The sequence below is a fragment of the Centruroides sculpturatus genome, unplaced genomic scaffold, assembly GCF_000671375.1.
Source record: "Centruroides sculpturatus isolate CEXI.00-Female unplaced genomic scaffold, Cexi_2.0 scaffold329, whole genome shotgun sequence".
Taxonomy (NCBI): Eukaryota; Metazoa; Arthropoda; class Arachnida; order Scorpiones; family Buthidae; genus Centruroides; species Centruroides sculpturatus.
The window spans coordinates 317706-339464 of NW_019384479.1; the positions used below are offsets into that span (position 1 = coordinate 317706).

The 21759-nt window shown below is 28.7% G+C and overlaps 1 protein-coding gene across 4 annotated transcripts in view; it reads left to right on the forward strand.

The window, feature by feature from the left end:
* The window catches only part of LOC111621405 (glutamate-gated chloride channel-like), a 133903-nt gene that overhangs the window by 82821 nt on the left and 29323 nt on the right, over positions 1 to 21759 (forward strand). For all 4 annotated transcript variants that reach the window (XM_023363521.1, XM_023363519.1, XM_023363522.1 and 1 more), the window contains exon 3: positions 13435 to 13538. In XM_023363521.1, the coding sequence (XP_023219289.1) occupies positions 13435 to 13538 (104 nt within the window). The remainder of the gene's footprint in view (positions 1 to 13434; positions 13539 to 21759) is intronic.

Below are 21759 nucleotides of genomic sequence, written 5' to 3' on the forward strand. Positions count from 1 at the left end.
TGATTAATTTAAAATAATGTAGGTAATATATTAACAAAACTTTATTTTAAATAGATGCAAATAATGTTCCTTCAACTGAATAGCTTAAATAAGTAGCTGTAATTTAAATAGTTAACAGACTATATAACTTAGCTGATAAATTTTATTTATCTACACTTTAATAATTTAAATTAACTAAACACATTCATATCTATGAAGGAAATTATAAAGAATATATTTAGTTTTTAAAGGAGATGATGCAGGCTTTTAAATACACATCTTTCCCTATGTAATAATAGATGAAAATAATATAAATTGAGTGTAAATAATCTTTTGGATTATTAAAAAAGACTACTGTTGACTTCCAGAAATATTTACATAGACAAAAGAAACTGTCTTGAAAATTAAAATACATTAAAACAGTAAAAATAATTAGGAGAAGGTGGTGCAAGATGGGGTCATGGGGTAAGACGGGGACGTCTGTTTATTTGTGGTTAATGCGCTTTTATCTAGCTGTTATTTGGGGAACTAAATGTCTACCTCGAAAGGGATCATGGAGCGAGAGAACGTCCAAATCGCTCTCTTTGTTTGGAAGTAAGATACGTTTTTCATGTTTCAACAATACCTCATCTAATTTTATGCCTGCTAAAAGTTTCTACAGAGTAAGTATCATTGTGAACTTTTACATTACCTTTCAGATGAAGATATTATGGTATTCGAAGTAACCTTTAAGACTGTAATTGTTTAGTTTTGAAATGAAGTTTACCTGTGTTTGCAGTCAATATAAAAAGTACATTGGGGGCAAGATGGGGTACCTATCTAGCCCCAGGTTGACCATGAATATGGCCTATGAATCCAGAAGTATTTTTGGATGCAGACTTTATTGCTGCAGAGACGACAAAAAGTCCCCTTCAGCAAGGATAGGCCTAACAAGAAACAAAAGACAAATGACACAGAATGCCTCTATTGTAAAGTGTTAAACTATACTCTGTATCTAAAGAGAGTTGGACTAAATGCAGCCGTTGTGATAAATAAGCACACTGTGTCTTGTGCCAATATTGAAGAAAACGACAGTTTAACCATTTTAATTTGTCCTTCTTGTATATAAAAATAATATCCCCATCTTACCCCACGGGTGTGGCAAGATGGTGTATTTACATATAATTTTAAAATATTAAATTTTCTTGCTTTTAAAAACGTTTTTCAACAATTAAATGTTGTATTATATATTACCACATATTGTAGTTGCTGAGAATAAAAAAAAATTATTGTTCTCGTCAAAATGGTTGCCATCTTATGACTTTTCAAATCTTAACGTTCTCATCTTGCCCCATCTTCCCCTATATTATACACTAAAGAATATATATATATATATATATATAAAATCTGTTCTTTGTCTTAAAAACACATAACAAAAATTTTATTCCTTTATTTGATTCCTAAATAGGTACTATTAAAGTATTTATCTTAATTAAATCTATCGATGATTAATTTAGATAACGTTGCTAACTTATTTATCCTACAGGAATTTAGATTAACCTTAGTTAAGATTAAATTTCTTATCTACTACCTAAGCATCACTTTTATCTTAATTTAGTTATTTGCAAATTATAGCATTTATTTGCACTCACGTTTTATTATAAATTCAATTATTTTGAATAATTATCCAGAAAAATTTATATTAAAAATATACAATTTATTATTTAAATAATATTATATTATTTCTGCTTTTTTTTAGAGTTAGCTGATAATATAATGTTTAAAAATAAATAAATATTAATAATATAGTAATTTTTTTTATGAATATGATTCTTATCTGAATTGGTGCTTCTTTTATATAATATATAAAAATACTGTTGCCCCCTTTTTTTGAGTAAAATTCTGGTCTTTGATAATTTTAACCAAGCTTTGATAACAAATTACAGGCTATTCTTTATTTGAGATGAAACAACATTCTTTCAAAGGATCTTTCAACCAAAAAAAAAAGGAAAAAATTGCTAGAGGAACATCTATAAAACAATGTTGATAAAGCGAAACTGGATTATTTATAGTAAATGAGCTCTTACAAAATCGGTGCCGATGACACAGATTAAACAAAATGATAATACGTGGCGTTTAATTATTGAATATTGTAGGTTTTAAAGGAAATATTTAATATAAAAGATAAAAAAAAAAAACATGTTCATTTTAGACTACACAGGCTACATAAAGCCTCCTATTTGGCACAAAAGTCAATAATGCAGCCACACAAATATATATTCTTAGTTCAATTCAGACAAGCTATTGTTAACACGTTATTTATGAGATCTGTCGTCAATTGAAAATGTGTGTGTGTGTGTTTTTTTTTTCAAGTTTTCGATGCATCGTTTGCGTGAATTTCATTCGCAAAACTTACAATATGACAAGAACTAAATTATAGCTTACTTTTCACTATCCCATGTTTTACTTTATTCTTTTATATATTGACTATTTAGACATTTACGACATTATTGCTTTTATTCTCAGAATTAAACACAATGAAAGTTATAAAATAATTCAATTGGCGCCTTAACGAAAATTAAATTAGTAGGAAAAAAATAGCGAGAAAGAATTTAATATTTATTCATTCTTTTCGTCACTTTTCTTATATCACATAGTAGTATATAGGCATTTTATGAGCCAGTGCTGCACAATATCTAGAGGTTTTTTTTTTTTATTATTTGTTGTATCGCTGATAAATCAAAATGGCGTACGATTTTCCAATTTATGAAGAAGAAAGCTTTATATTTCCAATTTTCTATCGATATGGCAATTTATCTGGCTCGAATTTAAAGTTATATAATCCTAACCTATAAATAGATAGAAAGGATTAGGAAAATCCTTCAAATTTGACGCATTGCAGTCCAACGATTGCTGACCATCGATTAGTCGCTTGACGGTTCAGCTGCTCTTAAAAAAGCAAAAAACTTATAGCTTACTTGTTTACACTCTCAGTATACTTCAATCAACTTCACTATTTATTTATTTACTTTTTAAAAAATATCTCTTAATTTTAAAAACATATATGTAGAACCATTTATCGAACTGTTTGTTAGCTTCTGAGCTTTTTATTATGAAGATCACCTATCATATAATCGACTAAAATTTATCTAAATGCAAAGATTTCTTGGCTCAGAATAATGTGACGACAGAAATTGGAGAAATGTGTACATTAGAACTAAAAGAATGGTGGAATAGTGCCGACATTTGATATTCTTCTTTTATCTTCGTTTCCTCTAGAGATTATATAATTGCAATCATCCCCTAGTGAATAAAAGTATTTTAATGAAGATTTTCACGTGATACAAAACTTCTGCACTACGTATTTAATGAATCTTTCGGGAGAACTGATGTTACTTTTATATATAAATTTTTCAACAATTAACTCTAATTTGTACTTTGTATACTTAAATAAATAACCGAAAGTTCTGTAAATACACTGTAATAATCGTTAAAGTTTTTGTTAATAAATATAAAGGAATATTTTCTTTTAAATTTAACTATAATTTAACATTTTATAGTATCGTCTTCATTATCATAAAATATTCTAAACATTCCCTTATCTATTTAAAATATTTATCATATTTAATGTTATGAATATCAACTATGATTTCATCGCCATAATTCTATTAAAAATTTGCTTTATTATTTATTTATAATAAATTTATTTTATTTAGTTTTAGTTTTGTAATGCAATTTTCGTTTTATTTATTTAATTCTAATGGTGGATAGAAGTAAGCTCCTAGATCAGTAATATTCTACCAGTCTGATGTCTGACATTTTGCGACTGATAACTGCTTGTCTAGTATTTTATATTATTTGTATATTATTATAATATATATATATATATATATACAAATCTATAATGCGAACTAGTTCGTAGGCGTGCCATTAACTCGCTCAAAAAAGGTTAAGAACTACCACCCCTTAAAGTAAAATAATATGAGTAATTACATGTTAATTTTAGTGTTAAACGACTATACAACTTATTAATAAATAAATAAATAAAAATTTTTAGGAGGCCTAAGGAAATTTTTCTTTTTAATTAATAACTTTACAACTTTAAAATATATTATTTATATTTAAACATATTTTATAATAATAATAATAATAATGACTCTCCCGTGGTCACCACCTGGTCGTGGTGGGAGAGCCCAGTAATTTTACTGAACCATAGGGCAATGCAGGCTGGAGCACAAGCTCCTGGTAGGGACACCCATGCCANGAACATTTTATTCACTTCTCCTGCACTTTACTAATACAGGAAATGGCGTGTTCGGTAATTGTGTTTCACCTCTTAATATTGTAAATCAAGTCTGAATGGAAAGACTTCGTTTAGACATTTACATGTTCCCTATACTCTCTTTAACTATCGGGAATTCTTATACGGCTAGAAAGTGCCAATAAACCTCTATCGTTATAGTCTATTTTCCGTTAGCTTTTCTACGTCACACTTAAAAGTTACTACGTGTCATCTTTACAGCACGAAATAAATCTGTTTGTGTGTGACGTAACCGAAAGAAATGTGATAAACGATGACTTTTGTTGATGTTGTTAAATATATTATTACGTCACAGACGATTCAACACTACTTAATTTATATTTCAAAGTCATTTTTAAAGCTGACACGACGGTAATTAAAAGGGCACGCAAATTAGTAAACAATTCACAATAACACGAACGTTTCTTTAGCATCACGCATGATTGAAAAAATTATTTTTATTGAAATTTATTAAAGATAATCAAGAGGAAACGTCGTATTTACGTCACTAAAATCATATTCCTTATATCCATATTAAAGTTTTAATTGCTTATTTTAATTATAAGCTAATTAAAATCAATGCTGAGATAATGAAGGATAGATTTTATAAATAGAACAAAAAAAAATATTAGAATTTTTTGTGTAATAATTAAGTAAATGATACACAATACAAGTCAATGAGCAAATCGTGTAATAAAAAAAAAATAAGACAGACAATTAAAATTAACTGTTCATAGACTAACGTTGAGGATCTCATCAGAAACAACAATAAATGTGTTCCAGTAGCTTAAATGGTGGAACAATTCGGCAAAATATCATAAGATGTGGATTAGTTGCAATTCAGAGACAAACATTTCTTTTTCATCTAGGTCTTAATGCTTTTATTTTTTTATTTTCCTGACTGTTATATAACAGAGGGAAAGTATGGCAATCGGTAAAAAAATGACCCTTTCTAACATTTTTACATTTACATTTTTGGACTCAGGAAGCATGAAACGCCGAGAAATGAAAAAAAAAAGTTGGGGTTATATTTGTATGTATGACTGTTAGTATGGTCACCCACTTTGAAGCTTAATAACTCCTCTACCTTTTGTCGAAAATTTTTGAATTTTTGCAGAGAGGTTTGTGTATTAGGGGAAAATATTTGTAGAAATTTTTAGGAAAATCAGACCATTAATTTTGGAGTTATGACCCCCACCTCTTGACATCTCCTGAACCACTAATGTGAAGACTTACAGATAATGGTAGCAATTATTAGTAATGAAAACAAATAAAGAATGCCGGAAACAACGTTGCCATAATTTTTTTTATAAGCACGTGACCTAAACATATAGTTTACATTTTAATTTTCCTTGTATATTAACACAAATAACTTTTCTTCTGTTGATAAACAAGTAAGAAATTCTCTAAACTATTTTGTATTTTAAATTTAACTTCACAAATAATAATTATTATTACATATGCAGATTATTAAAGTATTCAAATTGGTTAGGAAATTAGAAGGTGAAAATATAAAATTGCATTTGCATAATCGCTTGGTTGTTTACTTTTTATATAAGAATATTTCCTTGGTTTTAAAAGTTTCTACACTTATCAAAAATTTTAAGCATCCTTCTCTTACTTGGGAGCACGAACTTTAACATTCCTTCAATCTTTACTTTTAATAGAAACTATTAATATATTAAAGTCAAGCTGTTGTATTAAGTTTAGTGAAGTACCTAGAACATTTTATTCACTTCTCCTGCACTTTACTAATACAGGAAATGGCGTGTTCGGTAATTGTGTTTCACCTCTTAATATTGTAAATCAAGTCTGAATGGAAAGACTTCGTTTAGACATTTACATGTTCCCTATACTCTCTTTAACTATCGGGAATTCTTATACGGCTAGAAAGTGCCAATAAACCTCTATCGTTATAGTCTATTTTCCGTTAGCTTTTCTACGTCACACTTAAAAGTTACTACGTGTCATCTTTACAGCACGAAATAAATCTGTTTGTGTGTGACGTAACCGAAAGAAATGTGATAAACGATGACTTTTGTTGATGTTGTTAAATATATTATTACGTCACAGACGATTCAACACTACTTAATTTATATTTCAAAGTCATTTTTAAAGCTGACACGACGGTAATTAAAAGGGCACGCAAATTAGTAAACAATTCACAATAACACGAACGTTTCTTTAGCATCACGCATGATTGAAAAAATTATTTTTATTGAAATTTATTAAAGATAATCAAGAGGAAACGTCGTATTTACGTCACTAAAATCATATTCCTTATATCCATATTAAAGTTTTAATTGCTTATTTTAATTATAAGCTAATTAAAATCAATGCTGAGATAATGAAGGATAGATTTTATAAATAGAACAAAAAAAAATATTAGAATTTTTTGTGTAATAATTAAGTAAATGATACACAATACAAGTCAATGAGCAAATCGTGTAATAAAAAAAAAATAAGACAGACAATTAAAATTAACTGTTCATAGACTAACGTTGAGGATCTCATCAGAAACAACAATAAATGTGTTCCAGTAGCTTAAATGGTGGAACAATTCGGCAAAATATCATAAGATGTGGATTAGTTGCAATTCAGAGACAAACATTTCTTTTTCATCTAGGTCTTAATGCTTTTATTTTTTTATTTTCCTGACTGTTATATAACAGAGGGAAAGTATGGCAATCGGTAAAAAAATGACCCTTTCTAACATTTTTACATTTACATTTTTGGACTCAGGAAGCATGAAACGCCGAGAAATGAAAAAAAAAGTTGGGGTTATATTTGTATGTATGACTGTTAGTATGGTCACCCACTTTGAAGCTTAATAACTCCTCTACCTTTTGTCGAAAATTTTTGAATTTTTGCAGAGAGGTTTGTNTTTTTGTATGTAGTAAAATAAAAGCTTTAACATTAATTTATTATACGTTATTTATATACAAACACAGTTTAATATAGTAATAAAGTAATGAATTTAAAGGTTTATTATGGGTATAATAGGAAGGGAGGTTATAAGAGGAAGAGTTTTTTTCTTCCCTCCTTCTTCTATCAATCTATTCTTTGTTTAAAATTTATAGAATTAAATTGACTAAAATGCCAGACAGTTAAACTGTTTAATTTTATTATATATAAGATTAAAAAGTAGTAATAATATTGGATAAAATAGAAGAAAAAAAATGGGGCCACTACACAACAACCATTCCTGAAACGTTATCAATCTTCGGGAGTCACTTGTTATTAGCTTAGGACTCTGTACACGATATGACTGTGCTTCCTACAGACTTATGTTTGGAATGCACTTTACTCTCCTTGCCTGTTACAAAAATAGAAAATACATATTTTCATTTCACATAGGAACACTTCCAAATTCCGATAAACCAATATTTTAACGAAATATTTTTTCCTTCAGGAATGTGGATATTGGTTTTATTTTAATTTATATATATATATATTATTTATCTCTATAAATTTCTATTTTTAAATTACCACACACATATGATAGAATTTCATCTCCTGCTTATTGAAAAGACTTCTTCTTCTTCTTCAAAGTAAATTCTAATCGGGTTTAAGATTTTATTAACTTTGGTTCTAGATTATTAAAATTTATTGATTTAACTCTTTATATTCTTTTCTTTTTTAATAAAGAAAAACTAAGAAGGTTTAATGATTCATATATCGTACAATTTTTCTCAATGTTTTTAAGCTGCCTCTTATCGTCCGATAACAGATGATAGAAATGCTTAAATACTAATTTCCAACATCTGGAACGATTTTATCGGAGGAAGGAAAAATGACGTTAGTTTCCCTCCAACACATATCAAAAAAGATTTCTTTCTTCATGCAACCTTTTTAAGAAGTAATAGTGTCACTAGTAGATATGAAACTAAATATCATTAGAGTCTCAGCATCCGGGAACTTGTTGCACGTGGATGTCTCCATTCTCGCGGGAAATCGAAGCAATGAAACAAACGAGATTTTGTTACCATGACAACGTGATGGGAGAATCGAGATGCGGATGTCAATGGAGTTATCTTTGAGATGATGTCTGATTGCAACTGATTCCTTACAGTTAAATGTAAGATGGAGATTACTAATAGAATTCCCAGGGAAAAAAAATATACTTAGAAAGTACCGCATTTATCCTTCGTTTTGATTGTGTTCCTTTGGGACTGACGTTTCTAATCCATATACCAATTTTTATTCACTTTGGTTTTTTTTTTAGATTTTAGCTTTTAGAATCGGTAAAAATGTAACGTCTATAACAAAAAAAAAAAAATATATAAATGGAAAGGTGTTTCAGAAAATTGTAAATAGCTTTATTTAGTTTTAGGAGTTTTGTCACATTTTAAATTTACTTTTCCCTCTTAAGTTAGTCGATTCAGCTTTTCCTAGTTGCTATTGTTCGAACCAACTGCAGCTCTCATCACGACTTTGGCCGGAAAACCTGTCATTCAACCGGAAGTGACAGCGACCGAACTTCCTGTGGTGGGACGCGAGTAAATAGGGGCCTGACGGAAGCGACGTTCCACGCCAAAATTACTCCTCCCTGTATAGTATAGTTTCTATTGTCCTCTTTCAGTTGACGCTCTTTCAAACTCTCTCAAGTTTCTCACTTATATCTGGAAATTTTTTTCAACGCGTTTGTTAACGAAGATTTATTCCAAACGAATTACGCATTTATATCCTGCTTTAATTATTCTAAATTCATAGAATGTCACGCGAAAAATGCGAGAAAATATTCCATTTATTTTCGTTTTTCTTTTTAAAGAGAAAAACAGTATTTTTACATTTTAAATTAGAGTTATCGGAAGAGAAGCTTTCTATGTGAAATGGCCACTGTTAAGTGTTATTAACGTGAAGAAAATCCGAGAAATTCCACGTGGCCAGCCCGTTGACCAGGCACGAATCCACGACCGAGTGGACAAAACCATTAACTAGTGGTTTTATCCACTCGATCACGTGATTTAAATAATTTTAATCTAAAATCAAATTATGTTTATTTATTTAATTAATTTATTCTTATTTAAATTATTTATAAATGAAGTTTAATTTATTAATTATATTTCTAACAATTACTTGGCATTAATTTTATTTTAATAATAAATAGAAACGATTTCTTAAGTGCAAATTTCTTAAATGTCGTATTTCGTTACACAGATAAATTACATTAACATTATTATTATATTTGATATTAGCCTTAGGAAACAATATTTTAACAATAATAACAAAGTAATTTTAACATTTTCTACCATAATAACCTGGATTATCTCTCAAGAGTTTTAGCAATTTATTATAATAACAAGCCATACAATAGCGTTAAATCTTCCTTTACCTGTTTTAATTTGAGGTAAAGGACAGACATCCTGTAGAACACATAAATTAAAATTTTTCTTTTTTTTATTTTTGTATGTAGTAAAATAAAAGCTTTAACATTAATTTATTATACGTTATTTATATACAAACACAGTTTAATATAGTAATAAAGTAATGAATTTAAAGGTTTATTATGGGTATAATAGGAAGGGAGGTTATAAGAGGAAGAGTTTTTTTCTTCCCTCCTTCTTCTATCAATCTATTCTTTGTTTAAAATTTATAGAATTAAATTGACTAAAATGCCAGACAGTTAAACTGTTTAATTTTATTATATATAAGATTAAAAAGTAGTAATAATATTGGATAAAATAGAAGAAAAAAAATGGGGCCACTACACAACAACCATTCCTGAAACGTTATCAATCTTCGGGAGTCACTTGTTATTAGCTTAGGACTCTGTACACGATATGACTGTGCTTCCTACAGACTTATGTTTGGAATGCACTTTACTCTCCTTGCCTGTTACAAAAATAGAAAATACATATTTTCATTTCACATAGGAACACTTCCAAATTCCGATAAACCAATATTTTAACGAAATATTTTTTCCTTCAGGAATGTGGATATTGGTTTTATTTTAATTTATATATATATATATTATTTATCTCTATAAATTTCTATTTTTAAATTACCACACACATATGATAGAATTTCATCTCCTGCTTATTGAAAAGACTTCTTCTTCTTCTTCAAAGTAAATTCTAATCGGGTTTAAGATTTTATTAACTTTGGTTCTAGATTATTAAAATTTATTGATTTAACTCTTTATATTCTTTTCTTTTTTAATAAAGAAAAACTAAGAAGGTTTAATGATTCATATATCGTACAATTTTTCTCAATGTTTTTAAGCTGCCTCTTATCGTCCGATAACAGATGATAGAAATGCTTAAATACTAATTTCCAACATCTGGAACGATTTTATCGGAGGAAGGAAAAATGACGTTAGTTTCCCTCCAACACATATCAAAAAAGATTTCTTTCTTCATGCAACCTTTTTAAGAAGTAATAGTGTCACTAGTAGATATGAAACTAAATATCATTAGAGTCTCAGCATCCGGGAACTTGTTGCACGTGGATGTCTCCATTCTCGCGGGAAATCGAAGCAATGAAACAAACGAGATTTTGTTACCATGACAACGTGATGGGAGAATCGAGATGCGGATGTCAATGGAGTTATCTTTGAGATGATGTCTGATTGCAACTGATTCCTTACAGTTAAATGTAAGATGGAGATTACTAATAGAATTCCCAGGGAAAAAAAATATACTTAGAAAGTACCGCATTTATCCTTCGTTTTGATTGTGTTCCTTTGGGACTGACGTTTCTAATCCATATACCAATTTTTATTCACTTTGGTTTTTTTTTTAGATTTTAGCTTTTAGAATCGGTAAAAATGTAACGTCTATAACAAAAAAAAAAAAATATATAAATGGAAAGGTGTTTCAGAAAATTGTAAATAGCTTTATTTAGTTTTAGGAGTTTTGTCACATTTTAAATTTACTTTTCCCTCTTAAGTTAGTCGATTCAGCTTTTCCTAGTTGCTATTGTTCGAACCAACTGCAGCTCTCATCACGACTTTGGCCGGAAAACCTGTCATTCAACCGGAAGTGACAGCGACCGAACTTCCTGTGGTGGGACGCGAGTAAATAGGGGCCTGACGGAAGCGACGTTCCACGCCAAAATTACTCCTCCCTGTATAGTATAGTTTCTATTGTCCTCTTTCAGTTGACGCTCTTTCAAACTCTCTCAAGTTTCTCACTTATATCTGGAAATTTTTTTCAACGCGTTTGTTAACGAAGATTTATTCCAAACGAATTACGCATTTATATCCTGCTTTAATTATTCTAAATTCATAGAATGTCACGCGAAAAATGCGAGAAAATATTCCATTTATTTTCGTTTTTCTTTTTAAAGAGAAAAACAGTATTTTTACATTTTAAATTAGAGTTATCGGAAGAGAAGCTTTCTATGTGAAATGGCCACTGTTAAGTGTTATTAACGTGAAGAAAATCCGAGAAATTCCACGTGGCCAGCCCGTTGACCAGGCACGAATCCACGACCGAGTGGACAAAACCATTAACCAGTGGTTTTATCCACTCGATCACTAATGGGCTTCGTAGTAATTGCAATTTAAAAAGTGAGGATTTATAAAAATATTTAACAAAATTTAGATTGAACCGAGTTTAATTATAATTTTTTATTAATTTCAATATTAAAACAACATTATAATTTTGTTAAAATAATGTTTTTGATCATAGAATTAAAAAAAAAAAATTATTAATTTGTCTTTCGGGGTGAAATGATCAAGTAAAATTTATTTCAGTTCAGTTTGTTAAAGTAGGCCACTTAATTTAATTACATCGAAGATTAAGTATCCAAGAAAATAGTTTTAAAAATAAAAATAACATTTATTTTCGAATGTTTCCTGATAATATATCAATAGTTGTCCGAGTTACAAACATATAAAGCTAGAAAAATCGCGTAGAAAACAAATAAAATACAAGCCGCTTTATAGAAGAGGAAAAGACAAAACAGAAAATGTTCTAGCAATAACAAAACAAACAACTCATTAGTTTAGGGAACAAGACGTATTACAAACGTTTCTGTCTTCCAGTAAGAAAGTCTGTACTTTACTTTACTTTTAACTTTAAACAATGTATGTTTAATGCGAATTATTTTAGTGGAATGCATAATGTAAACTCGAAGAAAATAAATTCAAAGCGATAAAGTTCAAGGAGGATAAATTTTGATTAAATGTATCAACACTTTTCTAAGCGAATCAAATTAATCTAAATCTGTTAGAGAGAGAAGAAACAAAGTGAAATAAATAACTTTCGATTCCGGAAAAATGGTAAGAATGTTCGACTAAATTGAAACAAATTAATTTATTCTACAAAAATCAATTGTAAAAAAAAAAATTTTTTGACAGTTAATCGTAAAAGAAAATAATAATAATAATAATAATAATAAAAAGAGAATCAAACAAATGAAACAGATGTTTTCTCTATTAACAAAGATTAAATGATTTTTGATTAGGCCATTAAATGGAAAATTATTAAAATAAATATATTTTAAATTATGTTATTGAACGAAATAAAGAATTTTTAAAGTGGAAGAAATTCATTAAAGTTTTATCATTATTTTTTTTTTTCTTCGATAAAATGTATTTGTTATTTTCGACGGATAAAATTAAAAATGTAATTATTAATTATTTAATTTTTGCTACATTTTTTTAAAATAATTAAATACAATAAATAAGAATATTTCTTTTATGAATACTCTATGAAGAATTAACATAAGTTTGAAAAGAAATTTTTAGTACTTGGGAGAAAACTTTTGTGGAAAGAGAGGAGGAGAAAAAAAAATTGAAAAATTTACTAAATAAAACTAGCAGATTGCGTAAAAAATCTTATTTGTTTCATGATTTACTCAGAGAAAGAATAGAAGAGAAGAATGATATATAAACAAAGATTTATGTTGATAGAATCAGGTAAAGTGGAGTTCAATGTCTGACAGGTGGCTATTCTTGAGGGGAATGTTTTCTGTCAGTGAAAGTTCTTTATCAAACATCATTAAAAAAGAAAAGAACACCTGGTCCAGTCCACACATCATTAGATACATTTGACAATAGGAGCTTTTTCTTCCTTTTGATGTATAAGATAGTGTTATGTTTGCACCACACTCGGCCATAGCATCGAGATCAAAACTATTTACAGAGTTGATATATAATAATAATAATAATATAAAAAAGAAGTCAATATTATTTTTCTTTTAATGATCTTACGCTTTTTGTTTTTTAGGGGGAAAGAAAACTTTCGACAAATTGAAAAACGGATTCTGGACAGCATCATAGGTCCGGGAAGATACGATTCTCGGATTCGTCCACACGGAATCAACAATACAGGTTTGTCTATTTACAATCGTAAATTTAATGTATTAATTATTGAATGATTTTTTAACAATGAACCACGTAATTTTAATTTATAAAATTACATTACATGAAATAATTATACGACTAAAAACAATTACCAAACAAACAATTTCTTTAAATGATAAACACGAATCTCGATTGATTCGTATCATTTCATTTTAAGAATTTACAAGAATTTGTAATATTTTATAAGTTGAATAAATTTCTATCTTATTTATATTGTCATATTACATGAAATCTCATATGTTCAATTCTGTTTTCGTGTCACGTAATGAAAATGTCTACCCAAATCCGATTCGTTCTTTATTTGTCGATTGGCATCATATAGAAGGAATTATATCTACGTTTTTTGTCATATTTCTTTTAATATTTACAGGAATTATTGATTATTCCTTTATATTATTTCCTATTAACACAACATAAGTTTAAACCAAGGCCTTTAAATATAAATTATACAAATAAATTCGGATGTTTTAAAAGGAGAAATGCATTTGTAGGTAAGAATTTTATCTTTATCCAATAGAATCTCATAGCATTATCTGTTATTACTGATGAGAAAGACGTGGAGTTAGCTTTATTGAGATATAGCATAAAGGAAGTACAAGAAACAGCACAAAGATACATCTGTCGTGCAATTGTTGTTTGCTCAGACCGTCACATTCCAATAAACGGATATCCGGTAATGCAGGCAGTGTAGAGATCCCATCCTACTACACATGTTACTGGGCAATCCATTAGCGAACCAGACATACAACTATTGGATTTCGTCTTTTACCCATCTTCATGCTATGATTAAATATGGCGACGCCGGGCTACTATCTTCCAACATAAAACATATAACCTAGAGTGAAAAAAAAGAATGAAATTCTTAAACATTTCCTAATGCAGGTTTTTTTTATGTGAAACGCATCGAATGTTTGTTTATTCTTGTATTTCCCCCCTTCTTCTTCTTCTTCTTTATCATTCACACAGTGTTGATTTGTTTTGAAAATCTCGAGTTCCTGCATAAAATTTTGAGATGTTATAAATGCAGCAGTGTCGAAACATCACCTCAGAGAATTTTCTCTCAGTTCAATCAGATTGTAACATCGGAAAAGCTTCAACCATTTTACGTTTCCTTATAAAATTCATCTGCTACTTTCAACGTTAAACAGTGTATTTTTGAAAGTAGCCGCTCGCTAGTTTTGATAATTTCACAAAAAAATATTTCTCTTTCTTTATAGAAATATTTTGCAAATTTTAAATTAAATTATTATTAAACATAAAGATAAAACTTACATTTATGTTTTGAAATTATTTCTCAAGTTATATTCCTCAGAATGTATCCCACACTTTAACGCATGATTCAATCCGGATGTCATTTGTAACTTCTCGGAAATTGCTTCAATCCTACTTTGTGTTTGCATTAGAAACATTTTTCGTTCAGGCTTTCTGAAAAAACTAGTTTCCGAGCTATTTTTTTATTTTATTTTATTTTATTTTATTTATCTAAAAATCAATACGTTGTAAATAATCATAAACAGCATTCGAGTATCGGATGAATGTCAACTAGTTTGTTTACGAATTTCTTGAAAAGACATATTTAAAGTCGAAGATTTTTGAAGAATAAAAGTCCAATTGTGACATCAATCTCGTCCAAATCACACATATGCCAACGGCACTCTTAACATCTCGTTTGCAAAACCATTTACAATTTAGGCCTCATACCGAGTGGAAACAAATTAATAATCACTTCCCACTCCTCATTTATTTTTAGGAAATTTTCTTATTTAGACATTCTAAAGAAAATGTCGCCAATGACGTCACAGCCGAGAGATAAGGAAAATATATTCAAAGGATTGCCTCATTAATTTCCATTGTTATCTTTGAAATAGTTATTCATTTAATCTACCAATTATTCGGTTGTCTAGATTCATCATCAATTTTATCTAAAATCCGGTGTGTAGCGAGTAAAATCTTCAATTTTCTACAATAAAATTCATCAAAATCACCCTTTCTTTATTATTTCTAGATTATTAGTTTCGCAATGTTTTTCCTCTCTTTCGTGTCTTTTTTTTTTATATATGAAGTTTGATCGGATTTCTTCGACCTTTTTTTTTATATATCGAGTTGGGAAATGGCCAACAAATCACAAACCGAATAAACCCTCTACTGTTTAATAGTAGATCTTATTAAGCGAAGGACAAATAGCAAGTAGAACAATCTGCTACTAAGCCTCAGAGAACTTTCTGGATAGAAAACTCTAATCATGTAAGAAGAAATCCCTAACAGCAATCTCCATGAGACAAAAGGCATCTCGTTAGAGAACCCAACACGATCGTAATCAAAGAGACCACCTCTGGATCAATAGACCGCTTATTGGGTAGGATGTGATCTAACAAGAGTCGAAGTAACTAAGGGACCGTGCTGCAGAAATTGAAAATGGCTGCCCCGTTAAATCAGTGTCGGAGCTTAATATTTTAATTAGTGATAAATTGTATCGTATACATTGTTATTTTTGATCGGATTCGTTGATCAACCACTAAAGAAATTGCGTTAAGTGACAAAAATCAGAACAGATCCTCTTACCAGTTTGTTATTCCTTAAAATATTCTCTTTGTTATGCCTGTATTTGTAATATTTTTCTTTGAAATCGGGTTTCAGATCAATGGTTTACTGATTTGAAACACATTTATAATGTTGGATAAACTGTAGGCCTATTGTATTGATCTTCATCCTGGTACAGTATTGTCCTATAATCTTCTACTCGTAAAATTTCCTGCTTAAAATCCAAGAATTTATTGATGTTAAATGCTCATTTTTATATATATTATAAAATAGAACTATACAATATGTAATATATATATTTGTTTTTAAATAGTAGATATTATTGATTTTCATCGCCGCTTTTAACCTTCGAGTATAAAAAAAAAATAAATAAGAGTACACTTTATTGTAAGAATTTCTAAAATCTCCAATGTCTCGTCAAGCATTCGATTTCAAAATTGAGTTTGTGCTTGTCTTACCACATTTGGTTTGTAAAAATTGCGAATAATCTTGGTCTTTATCGGGCGTTTTTCTATCCTGTCGGTTACACGGCTATACATTTTTAAACTTACTAAGATTTGTTGCTACTGATGTGCAAACACATTAATTTACGACGTGTTTTGTCATCATAACTGATAGTTCTTTATGTATTTTTCTTTCCCAAATGTATCTAGGTACGTTAGTACATCAATCACTGGCATATTTATGAATGTTTTGTCTTTCAAGCAACTAGAATAAAATAAAGAGATCGTTCGTCTTCTAATATTATATTTTACCAAACATTAATAATGCTTCTTTTTTTTTAATACTAATTTTAATCCATGAAATAAATTGCAAAACCAATCCTGGTCTTCTTCGATGTTGTAATTTAATCCCGTAAAACTAGTTTAAGCGAAACGAGCAAAAATTATTGTGACATCGTCATAATGCCGGATACAATTTATTAAATCACATTTTTAATTAATTTAATTTAAAATATATATGCTCTCCACCTCAAATAGTGTCTTGCCCCTGTACATCATACTTTTCCTGATAGCAACAGAGTCGTGCCGGTCATAAATTCAAAAATTTTTCTCCATTCTGGAGGAAATTTTTGAATTGAAATCAGTTAATCGGAGCCTCCTGCCCTAAGTTTTTAATATCTGATCTGGAATTTTATCTATCTAACACCGTTCTCGAGATTAAGGAAGAATAGACAGACAACAGTGTAAATTTATAGGTCTACAATTGCAGCCTAATGATTTGTCTACCTCCTATTTCTGATGATCCTCGAGATTTTATGGATTTAGCATGAATCTATTCAAGAATTATGACATTCATTCAATCAAACATCTAAAAGAATGTAGAATGAAATGCATTATTCAAAAGTTTAACATGAAAATTATATTTACATATTTAAAACTATCGATGATACGGGATTATCACTGATAACAATTAATAAATTTCAAATTTAAGATATGATAAGTAATAGAATATAAAGAGAAAGACTAAGAGACAAAAACAAAACAGTTGGCTTTCAAGTAGTTATCTAACAATAGATAAATATTGGCAAGTGGAAAGAAGGATGGGGCGTATTGCCTTACCCATCATCATCTCCTTTCTTTCATGTTCTCTTCTTGAACTTTTGGACGTAGGATATGACGATCATATCTCGTGACTGGAACTATCCCGAAGAGAGGAATTAGTTTATTGAGTGTTCCCTAAATCTGATGTTATTGATTGCATAAGAAAAACTTTGGGTGAGGGATTTTATGGCAGATAAAAGCGGGGAAAGTTTTGTTTTAAGTGTAAAGAATCGAATCAGAATAGTGCTTTTTATTGGAGATTGGTACGTTTTTACTTTAGTAGAAGGTAAAACAGATTGAGCCGCGACTTTAAGTAGGACACGTTTCGATAAAAAAAAAGTAAAAAAAGAATAGTAATTTAAGATCCTTATCCAAATTTTTGGCATATGAATAAATCTCGGAAGTTATATTGCTAGTTTAAACAGTACGAAACCAGACTAGAAAAATATCTTCTTTATTCTTTTCTTTGTCAAGCGTAAAGTGAGAATTATATGTATAAATGGCGAGAGAGAAAGAGAAAAGAGATCTGGAAGTAACTTTAATTTTTTCCTTGGGCACAAACAGAAACAATAAGTAATACCTTCTTTTTTTTCGTCTCCTCATTGAAGTCTGCAGTGCCGAAACAACAGCAATAACTGTCGAAGTTGTAACAGAATGTGAACACACCCATCTCCAGTAATCTTGTACTTCCTCTCTATATAAAGCATTCATCATTTGCATAAACAGGAGAGCGTCCTCTTATTTGCATAATCGAATAGAGATTGTCCATTCTCTATAAAGAGGAAGAGACACAAAGAGAGAAAAGTGAAGAGATGTATAAATAATAATAATAATTTGTTATGTGCAATATGCTACCAGAATATTAATACCCATCTCTACTTCCATATGTGTGTACATCAAGCATTGTAATGCTTTTTACATTAATCTCTAAATTGATATCTATACAGTTATAATTCTATTAATAATTTTTATTACTTTATAAAAGCTTATTAGAATATATATTAAAAAAGTTACGAAAGTTTTTAATCACGTTAACTTCTACTTTATTATTATAAGAGCAGCCAAAAATTGACGTGCCAAGAATAATTTTTTTTTATGCTTTTATTTCTAATTAACCAAGTGAATAACATCATTTGATTTCTCCCTCTAAAACAAAGAAATTCATTTAAGATGGAGTCCGATTTAAATCTTTTTTTTTCCTCCTTCCCATTTACAATTGTGATGAAATCTTTTCGAAGTTACTTAATTGTAATTAATAGGATTTAGTATCTAAATAGAATCTTCCAGTTAAAAAGATTGATTCTTTTTTTGAATTAAATGATAAAACTTTTAAGCTGTAAATCCCTTATATAGTGATGTGGTCAGCTGTTTTCTTCGATGCTATAAAAGATAGAAACGAACTGTTTTCAATCCTCCATTGAAGGGATGGGATCTTCTCTTGAAAAATTGCAACAGTTCATCCGATAGTTTTGAAAGTCCTCTTCATTTTTCAACAGTGTTGCCAGTTGTATGGTTTGTACACGTTACTATAAGAACATTTCCCTCTTATATCGTTGGAAAAATCGAAAAAATTTCCTTTCATTTTAAGAAGAATATTTTCTAAATCGTTCGACTTTTTCTGATATGTTGGTTTTAACAGAGGAAAAAATATATATTACGTGATAGTTATAGGCCCATCTATAACATCTTTAAGAACTAGAAAAGTCTTTATCTTTAACGAAATATAACTGATTAATATTTAATTGATAGATGTTAATACAAAGACTGTATAAAAATCGAATTTGTATTTTAATTAATGATAAAATTTAGAAAATTTAAGGTTGAGAAAACGGATAAATTTTTTAAATAAATCATTATATAAAATGAATATTTTCTGTTTTATTTTATTAAAGTATATTTTAAATATTAACACCCTTTCAAATGTATTATTTTTTTTTAAAATTGCTCTTTATTCAATCTGTGAAAGTGACGATTTTTTGATGACCTTTGTCCTCGTTTAAATCGTTAAACAAAGCCCTTCGTACAAATAAAGGATACAATTTTCACATATTGAACAACAAATAGGTCTTTTAGAAAATCAAATAGCCGAATATCTTTAAGATTAAATAGCATCTAATGTCTAGAAGTTATTCCTAATTTTCTTCTCTAATATAACCTGGGGTTAATACTTCATCCTTCAGAAATGGTATAAAAACAGTTGCCGTGTTTGGATTCGTTTAAGCTATCTTATTTAATTACCCCCTTCAGGGACACAAGCCGTTGGGAAAGAAAATTACTAGAATGTAATCGATGGTGGTCCAATGCCACTACGCATGCTCAGAAGATGCTGGCGCCGAGCCGATTGGAGGAAGAAAAGCGAAGGAATGCTGCTTGCTAAAAATAGAAGACGAACAGGAATGGCGTAGAGGACGGGAATAGCAGCCAATCGAATGAAAGGACCCAAGTGCATCGAATCTCTTAACATCCCATAATAGCAGCTCATAAGATATGAAATAATCATTTTGATTGAATAAAATTATTCTTTTTATTATTATTATTTAAAAATAATAAATGAAATTCGAACCTTTTTTTCTTCTTCTTCTTCTTCTTTCTTTTCTTTTGCTATAAATCTAAATGTTTTCATTTTAAATGTGAATTATTGCATTTTAAAAGGGTATATTTTACTTTACTTTAAGGGGAATTATTTAATATTTAATCAAATAAAATAATAAATTCTTCTTCTTCGCGGTGTGAAGACGAACAAGTCAGCTTTTAAGATTTCTATTAAATGTATCTAGTTTAAAGGGAATAACTTAATTTCTTTATAAAATAAATTGATTGATTAAGTTATTTATAAAATAAATTATTAAAATTTTAATGAGATTATATTATTATTTTTTTTATTTTTTTGTTTACTTCTCCCGTATTGATGCATTCCATTTCTTTACTTCATTACGTTTTGGAAAACATTTAATAATGTTCTGTATTAATTTTATAAGTTTATTGCACTCGTTGCTTAACGATTTACTGTTATATAATGAAGTCGATGCTATAAATGCCGATTTTGTTGCTTATTAAGGATGATAAAGATTTGTCTGAAATTTTTATTATAATTTTAAGTGGATGTAAATGTGTTATGGCTTAAAATTTTATTGCTAAGTGTTTGCTTAACTTCTCTTCGTCTTCAATTTTATGATTTAATTTTAAAAAACAATTAAAAAAGATTAATTTAATCTTTAGAAAACATTTAGCGTATCAATTTAACAATAAGTATTTAGAATTATCAAATGAAATCATTGAATTTTCTTTAAAAAAAAAAGAAAAAAAAACAATGGATTTAAAATGATAAATGCGATATTTCAATTTCAGTAAGTAAATTTTTGCAAATAAACTTGGATCTTAGAAAACCTTTTAAGAAGAAAAACAAGTAGAATAAAATGTATAAAAATTTTCTATTTTTACACAAAAGCATTTATAATAATGCAATGCTTTATAGAGAAATGAATAAGAAGAAGAAGAAGAAAGAATAGTTTTTAAGAGATTTGTATTGTGTTGAGAATTTTAGCATTGATTCACTCGAAGAAAACATTTATAAGTATTAGAGATCTACAGTTTTTGTAATACTCTTTAAGCGTGTTTCTTAGTTTATGAGAAATTGTTATAATGGAAACTAAACTTTCATTTTATTTTTAGTGTGGTCGAGTAAAGAATTTTCAAAGAATGCAGATTTTAATCCGCCATTTTAACGCAACGAGAGCTTCTTACGATTCTTTTCTTTTTTTGTCTTTTATTTTTATTTTTGTTATGTTAAATGCGGGATTAAACATGTTCTTTGCATCTTTTCCGAATTTAATAAGTAATTTCGACAGAATGGAAAATAATTTCTATAAAATACACTTCTTTTTTTTTCTTTGTTTAGATCTTAAACAACTCAACATAATTTAATTTTTCACTTTAAAAAAATTCAATTTATTTGATAATATGGCTTAAATTAATTTAATTTTACTTTTTTTTTCTTCTTCTTCAAAATTCTTCTAACGGGTGTAGTTATATATTGCTTGTAATGCGTCGAATTTTATAGTTAAAAATACTGTAAAAATATTTATTGTCACGTAATGAAAATG